Source organism: Onychomys torridus, chromosome 4 (assembly GCF_903995425.1).
Source record: "Onychomys torridus chromosome 4, mOncTor1.1, whole genome shotgun sequence".
In the NCBI taxonomy this organism is placed as follows: domain Eukaryota; kingdom Metazoa; phylum Chordata; class Mammalia; order Rodentia; family Cricetidae; genus Onychomys; species Onychomys torridus.
Window position 1 is genome coordinate 26,772,747 of NC_050446.1, and position 8,817 is coordinate 26,781,563.

Genomic DNA, 8,817 nt, shown 5'->3' on the forward strand with positions numbered 1-8,817 from the left:
TATTGTTGGGCAACTTGCCCATGGAGAATATTCTCACCAAACAGCCCTTAAACGGGGTCGTAGCCCAACCTTAGCCAAACAAAAATGGTCCCAGAGTCCTGGATTTGAGCTTCTTCCAAGCCACCCATGATCACCTTAGCAAACTCCTTACAGGAAAAACAATTCAGAATGACTCTACAAGATGGAAGAGTCCATAAAACCGGAATAACAGGCAATATATGTGTGGAAATGCTGTGCCATGGGTAGAAAAAATGAAAAATTTGTCAGCTTGAATTGTGCCCCAAAATAATGATACAGGAATACTGGTATGGTGATGCATGTCTTTATCCAATTGTGGAGGGAGAGGCTTCAGAGTTCCAGCTCAGCCTGATCAACATTGGCAAGACTCTGCCTCAAAATAATGATGATGATGATGATGATGATGATGATGATGATGATAGTGAAAAAAGATGAATTGTGTATCATGACAGCTTTTTGTGTATGTAAATACATAAAGCAGTTCTGTCCATGGGCGTGTCCAGTGAAACATAAGCTAGGGAGGCATATGGGAGGGAGTGTGACTAAGAATAGTCACCAAGTGGGAATACCAGATTGATCTTTTTGATTAAAAATACTTCATAGGCACATGTAATTTATAACAACCCATTTCTGGGGAGTGGGTATGTTGGAATTATTTTGTTCTCTGAACTTCTCTGCATTTTTAGCTTTTTTTTTAATTAATGGGGGAAGTGTGTATATAGAGAAATAGATAATAGATGGATGGATGGATGGATGGATGGATGGATAGATAGATAGATAGATAGATAGATAGATAGATAGATAGATAGATTATAAGACCAGCAAAAGGTGGAGGGAACTGTTGGCATTATCCTGATAATTGGTTAAAATTACTAGGCTAATCTTGCCTTTCAGTTGAACTGACTTGCGTGCACATTTGTTTTACCAAGATACAGGACCATTTATGTTCACTTTGGAAAAATTCACTGAGCAACTATATGCAGCATTCATGGTGTGCCTAGAAGTATAATACTCAAAGGTGGATAACTGAGCATCTGTAAGGCACAGAAAAAAAACAAAACAAAACATAGGAATTGTCTGGCCATTGTGTACTGAGGAGAAAACCTAGGGACCACTCTGGTAAATGAAAAGACTTCATCTAAAGGCATCCCACTGAAGTTAAGGTGTGTTACCTCCCACAAGTGTGCACATTTCCAACCTCCATGCCGATGCTGAGATACAACTTAACTCTTGTGCTAATGGGAGCCTGCTATGGCAGTTTGCTTCAGCCACTTTCCCATCACATGTCCTGATGGGAATAGATTGTCTGCATATTCAGAAGATTGGGAAGGAAGATTTATATGTATAGATAAGGGGAAAGAAGGTAGGTGAAAGGATGTATAGCCGTAGAGAAGGTCAGTTTGCTTGAATGTAGTAATGGGTACAACAGCTTCATCCATATTAGTTTCAAAAATGTGTGGTATGTTATCCATGGAAAATGTGAAGTGGAATGCTGAGCGGGAGAGCAATAGAGGAGAGACAGGCACCTGAGAAAGTCATTCTGTGTCTGTTGAAAATCATTTCAGTTTAAGGAGCAACGTGGTAAAGCCAGCCTCTGAGCCTCGGGCGTGACAAGGGAATAAGCTATTTCTTATCTGGACAGTGCATCTGATTTTAGCGTTCTTGCTCAATTCCACATAGCTGAGATGATCCAGAAAGGGCAGAGGGAGCTCCCTAGTGGCCAGAGCCTGCAGTTCAGTCCCCTTGTCCTAGCCACAGTCTGTTTCCCTGCTGAAAAACAGCCAGGCAAGAAACACTTGTGGGGCAGGCTAGATTCTGGTAGAAGCAGCTGCTTTGGAAGCCAAGATCCCCTGACCCAACCTTCTTCACCAGAATGCAGAAGCAGCACATGGTGGAGTGAGCTTCCTGTGTTCATCTTTTCAAGGTGGTGTTACCGTAATCATTAGTGTTCAGTGGTGGGTAATATGACCTGAAATTTCCAAATGTGAATCTGGATTTGCTTTCTCTGATAGAATTGATATATTTGTTTTCTGATTAGGGAATTAAATCAAGCCTTTTGTTTCTTTAATTTGTTAATCTGGCATGTTATTTTCATTAATTCCAGAAGTGGAAAACTAAATAACCATTTAGAAGCTGCTATTCATGAGGCCATGAGTGAACTGGACAAAATGTCTGGGACTGTAAGTTAATTTATTTTTCTCATTATACTGTGTTTCTTTGAAAATAAATTGCATTAACACTTTTTGGTAGCCTCTCTTTAACATTGTGGAGTAACTCTCAGAGCAATGCTGAACTGATACCAGAAAAGCATTTAAGAAAAAGGATCCTGAATTAGTTATAGCTTTATTTTTTTTCTGAGATAAATAATATTTGTTTTCCTACAAAGGTTCGTTAAGTGTCAGCAGCAATATGGTGAGGTCCCAACCACAGCTTTCTGCATTTGATTGTGAGTGTCAGTGGCCATCAATGGAACCAAAATATTCGAAGATGCAAACTTCACTCCATACATTTAAGGGAAAAAAGTGAGATTAAAAAAAAGTTTGGTCAATTTCAACAATATACTGACTTCTCATTTTCCTTCTGTTATCTTAAGATTAAAATGTTTTGTGCAAAGTTGTGCTAACATAAACTGTAAATCCTGTGATTAAGGAAGTAACGTGCTTTCTCTTCACATTTTTGTTGAACTATGCATTGGAGAGTTTGAGGTGAGAAGTACAAAGCTTTCTCTCCTTCACATACATATTTAAATAAACACACAAATCTAATTGTAGTAATCTCTTTGAAGTAAGAATTATTTTGGACTATGTAGTAATGAAAAGTAGTTTACCAACACTTTGACTTAGGTCATCCGAATTCTAACAACCCATCCAGGGACTACTCAGTGATGGGTAACATAGAGGTTCACAAAACATTGCCATTGGTGAGGGTCATAAAAATTTGGTAATCTAACCTACAGTAGGGTGGCACTGAGTTTCCTAATAAACTTGTAGATCTAGACCAGTGGCCATCAACTCAACATCTTCTAGGACCAGGTATATACTGTCTATAAGTAAAGAGGATCAGGTATGAGAGCAACAACAATTCTAGAATTGAGAATTGCCAACAAAGATGTGCTGCTTACACTGCTGACCGCTCCTAGTCTTAGAATTTCAGCTCCAAAGGGCATGACTCACTTGATTCTGGTGCCCTCTGAGGAAGGTGCTACTCCACTCAGCCACTCACATCCTAGATGCTCTGTGAAGTGCCCACCACTCCTTAGGACCTTGACATGTTCCATGCTCCACATGTCCTTTGCATCCTGCTTAATAGTGAAGAGAGGGCACAGAGATTTGTCAACACAGCTTCTATCAGCCCAAATCTCCTCAACTCAGGAGGGTTAGGAAATGCATTATACAATGTACCTTAGGATGTAAAAGATAAAAATGGTTTGGTCTTCATCTCATTACTCTCTGTCTTGGGACATTTGGCCTTTGTGGCCACCAGGCATTGGCAACTAATGAGGCAATATTGGAATGTGTTCTTTAGAAGCACTTCCTCCTTTACACTCCAGCAGAGTTGAGTCATGGGGGAAGTTGCATTGGAGTTGCAAGATGTCCCTAACTGTCATGAGAATCCAAAAGTAAAATGTCTCATGTTTACAATTGTTTGAAAGATATTAAAGCACTTGTATATGCACAAAACGTTAAAACACTATATAGCTAAGTAACATACCTTTTCGGTCCACATTGGACCTACAGATTACTAATACCTTGTTGTAGATAAAGACTCTTTCCTGAGTTACATAATTCCTCATTTGTGAATTGAGTTGTACTTGTTTTAAACCATGTGTGGAAAGGTCTGGAGAAAGAAGCAGTCCTGGAAGTTCATTAGCATTATTTTAAAGTTTTGAATACTATTTTTTAAAAAAGAATTTTACCCTTGACTAAATACAGTAGCCTCTACTGTTGTCTAAACTTCCTTTTTATAATTGGCTTAGTGTTGGGAATTGAATCTAGGGCTTCATGCATGCTTGGCAAACACTTACAGCTGAGTTAGTTCCTAACTCTTAAACATTATATTTAAAGCACATAATTAACCCAACTGATTGTTTTCCTAAGTCTAAGTTTTGTGACATTATGTTGGTAGGTTAAAATTTGCTATGGTATAAGTATTTACACAATGGGAATTGGCAAATACTACAATGGCTTTGTTTCCAAATGCTGGTTTTAAACATTACTTTGGTCACAGCTTCAGGTCTACTCTGTCTTCTGTGTCTTACTTCATTCTTTGACATCAGTCGCCAGGTTACACCTTGGGAGACCTGATTACTCACCTCCTGTCCCTCAAAATGTACCTGATGTCCAATTCCCTGGTACCAATCAACCCTTTTTCAACTTGGCACACAGAATTAAATGCTCCTAGTTCCTGTACTAGTATATAACAGTGAGTAGTATTAACTATTCTTCCCACCTGACACAAGCTCGGCCTGCCGATGAATGGTAGTGTGTACTATTGTCCACACCAGTTCTCATGAGCAAACGTCCTTGGACTGAACTACATGGACATGTTCTGATCTTTGACACTTTGTGGGAGTTATAAAATAAGTTGGGTGATGAAGAGAACAAATGATATTTGGTATGCGTTTTCCTGACTCTCCAGGACACAGTGAGACTGTTGATCCGGGGATCTCTGGCTGGCAGTTCTCCAGCTCCGAGGATCAGTTTCTACTATTGCTCAAGCCTTGCTGAAACAGAGTACAGATTTAGGTCTTCATAAATGTTTAAAGTGTCTTAGGAGAGCAGTGATTGAAAACAGAGCAGACTGGTTTTTGCCCTATTTCTTTGTCAGAAGTCAGATGGTGTTTGTGGTTCCAACTTCCTGTTGTTTTTTCCCCACCTTATTTCCAGGTTCACCAAATCCCACAGGCTGACAGACAGATGAGGCCCCCCAAGCCCAAGAGGAGGAAGATCTCCAGATAACAGAGACTACTCCACTGGTACACAGTGCTTATCAAAGGAGCATGCCCAGATTCATCTGTGTGTAGGTATCGATACGGCCACCGTTAGATCCAAATGTAAACGATGGCAGATAGGTACCACCATCACAGGGTGCCAGGAGGAGCAGTGATGCAGATATGCTGGGATCAGGAAGGAAAGTGAATGTTCAAAACAAAACAATCAAAATCCCTGTGTGAGCCAAGTGATAAATGGTCAAGTGATTGCTGAGAAATGTTTTCTATTATGCTAAAATTGTGATTATAAGAAATAGTCCAAATGTTTCTGAAGAATTTTCAGTGTTGTATATAAAAAATACAGAATTTCATGGCGATATTAGAAATGTAAATATTGTACAATATTGTCATGTACAAGCATACTTAATGCACACTTTATCTTTTATTGTACAAAGAAATAGTGTACAAAACTCTTTGGTTTCTATGGAGTACACCTACCAGAGACTACCAGTGTAAAGTGATAAATAAAAATACAACCTAAATGCTTTTCTATGATAATGTAAAAGATGCTGGTTTTGTATTTAACAGCAGAGAAAAGGCATAATGATGTAATAGGGAAGTCATGGCATATACTGCATACCACCGAGTTTCCATCTATAATGTCTCTTTAGCAGGAACCTTGCACAGACCACTAGACTCAGTTTTTGGTGCCTAGGAAAACTGCAAATTTCTGAAGGGATGAAGGCTCATGGGCCTAAGTCAAGAATTCAGAATCTCAACCATTTGTTACTATCTTATTGTTTTACAGTTTCAGACATTTGTATAATGAACTTGAGTCATTCTCTCCACCTCCATCCCCCTCTTGTATTCCCCCCTCTCTTTACAGTGAGTCCTCATCCTATTTTCATGTCTTCTTGTGTGTGACACACTGAATCTGAGTAGAGTTTCTTGCCTGAGCATGGGTGGGAGGTTAGTTACCGGCGCAAGGCAACTTCTCAGTGGACCCACCAGAAGGGAAAGCGACATGCCCTCCCCCAGCAGCCATGGACTGCTAATAGTCGCTCGGGGTGGAGTGGGGCCAAATGGGTCCCTCCAGCATCCATGATGTTGGTATAATCAATCACGTGTAAGTCTTGTGCAGATAACCACAGCTGCAGTGATGTCGAGGGGGACATGGCTATGGCATATCCTGAAGACATCTCCCTGTGTTTTGGCTCTTAGATTCTCCCCACCGCCTTTTACTATCTTGGAAAAGTGACATGGCTGTTCCATTTAGGGCATTTTTTAAAACTACATTTTAAAGCAGAATAGGTCATATAAAATTTAAAAGTCACTTAGATGAACTATTTTACTCAGCCATTTTATTAAGTAAATATTTGGTGGCCGCCTGTTGAACTAGCTAGCTTTCCACCAACAATGCTCAGAATCAAAGGTTTTCTACAGACAACATCGGATGAGATATAACTTTTCATTTCCACACATGGAGGCAAAAGCCACATGTAGCAACCATTAACAGACATGAGGGTGATGACGGTTCAGTTTTTATTTTTTGTAGTGGAAAAAATAAATCAAAGCACATTGCATATCATTCCCTAGTGTCACTTCACACAGAAGGGAGAGCAGCCTTCAAAATTATGAAAAGTGGTTATCAGTATTCTGTACCATATCAGATTTATTTTATTTAAAGAATTGTTTATACCATTCATAGATTATTTTATATATATATATATATAAATGTGGCTGAAATATGTGGGTTAAGTCTTATTAGCCAAATTATTTGTGTTACATTAAATAAGAAAAATGTGAAATAAATGTAGAAAATTACTACATTACAAATGCACAAACCTAAAACTGTGAGCCAGCATAAAGTTCAAGGTAATGAATAACAGTGGAGCACAGTGTATCTCCTGTTTCCCAGTTCTTTGTGGTGGTGTCATAAACAAAATTTCAGACCACCTCAGGTAGAGACTGTCAAAAGATATGATCTGTTGTCCCTCTGTCTTGGAACCAGCCTCTACCCAGAACCCCCAGAGAGAACACTGCCTGCTCTCTAGCCCTGGTCACTGTATCTCAGCGCCCAGCTGCTGGAAGATTATACCCTAGCAGGACTGGACTCCAGATACCACCGCCCTCCTGAGCCTCCTTTTCAACTCCTCAGACCCATCATGTAACCGAGTTCCAGGAACTCAGGAAAAAGGAGACAAAACTCAAGTTGTTTCTTGGGGCCAAAGTACACAGTACACGGCATACCACCCAAGTCGTCTTTTTCTTTTCTTTTCTTTTCTTTTCTTTTCTTTTCTTTTCTTTTCTTTTCTTTTCTTTTCTTTTCTTTTCTTTTCTTTTCTTTTCTTTTCTTCTCTTCTCTTCTTCTTCTTCTTCTTCTTCTTCTTCTTCTTCTTCTTCTTCTTCCTCCTCCTCCTCCTCCTCCTCCTCCTCCTCCTCCTCCTTCTCCTCCTCCTTTTTTTAATTTAAGATAAGGTCTCTATGTAGTTCTGGCTGTCCTGGAACTTGCTATGTAGACCCAGGTGGCCTCAAATACACAGAGAGCCTCCTGCCTCTGACTCTCAAGAGCTGGAATTAAAGGTGTACACCCCCACACCCAACCTCCTCCAGGCTTACTGTTGATATCAGAGTTCTAAGATACCCCACCCCACCCCCAGATCTTTTGAGTATTCCTGTCTGTCCCTCCTCACCCCTATCCCTTATCCCCAAGCCCGATGGAATAGATGGCTGCAGCAGGGGTGCTTCCTGCAGTGGGTATGGTCATTTGGTCTTTGGGGAAGGTGGGGGAGGGGGTACCAGAGGGAGGGTCCCACAACTGCCCATGCCTTCCTACAGTCACATGAAGGCATCTTTTGGGTCATGTAGTAGACATGTTTTTGTTACAAGTTGATGTATTTGGTCTCTTTAAACCACTGATGTTTTTCTTTTGTATCAGCCTGCTTCTTCTGTTTGTGTGCATATTTGTTTGTTCCCAGAGAGACATGGACGTGTTTGTGTGCTCCGTGTGTCTGCATGTGTTATGCGTTGCTGTCCAGAAGACATTCTTAGCCTTGGCCTTTCCGTCTTTTGACTGGTTTGACCACGCCTTCTTTGGGTATTCTGAGTGAGCTCCATTTGCACCATGGTATACTTAGCTTCAGGGAACCATGTGAAAACCATGGTCGCCTCTGTGCACATGGGCCATTCTCCCTCCTCCGACAGTTCCATGGAAGCAGGGAATGTAGATACTACCAGGATGTTAGGTCATGCAATGCTGTAACACTTTTTTGAAAATGTTACACCCCCGGTACAGTTAAGAAATTGGTCACTCACACCTCAGTCTTTCCCATAGAGCCGCATCCTTCTCTTTCTACTGAAGCCAGTTTATTTTGGGATAAAAACTAGCCCTTCTACTTTATTTTCTAAAATAACCTTTTTTTAAAGAAAACAAACCAGGCATTAGGAAAGAATGAAAAAAAAAAGTTTTGTTTTGTTTTGTTTTTCCTTTAGAGAACATAATAGTCCTAACTAGCAAAGGAAATAGAATTCGTTTTCTATCCCTTCACAGTTCTGGGAAGCACACAAAGAATAAACTACACATCTAAGTAGTTTTAACATATTTTCAAATGAGTAAAAATTAACTAAGAAAGCCTGTGTGATTTGTCTTATAGCATTCCAGGCAGTCCAGGACTTGTTTTTTAAATCTATTTAAAGGAAAATTTGGGGGGGGAACATATTTTTCAGTTGCACTTTGAATGAAAATGCTTGAAGAGCATCATCACGTGCGGTAGCATGAGCTCTCTTTGGTCCTATATAAGACCCTGATGTGGAGCTTTGCTGTCTGTCTGTAAAGTAAACATGACCTTCTCACTTAATAATGCAGTAGC

The 8,817-nt window shown here is 40.1% G+C and overlaps 1 protein-coding gene across 6 annotated transcripts in view; it reads left to right on the forward strand.

The window, feature by feature from the left end:
• The window catches only part of Mbd5 (methyl-CpG binding domain protein 5), a 148,296-nt gene extending 141,037 nt beyond the window's left edge, over positions 1–7,259 (forward strand). For all 6 annotated transcript variants that reach the window (XM_036183292.1, XM_036183291.1, XM_036183297.1 and 3 more), the window contains 2 exons: positions 2,123–2,198; positions 4,905–7,259. In XM_036183292.1, the coding sequence (XP_036039185.1) occupies positions 2,123–2,198; positions 4,905–4,976 (148 nt within the window). In that variant the 3' untranslated portion in view covers positions 4,977–7,259. The remainder of the gene's footprint in view (positions 1–2,122; positions 2,199–4,904) is intronic.
• The last annotated feature ends 1,558 nt before the right edge of the window (positions 7,260–8,817 follow it).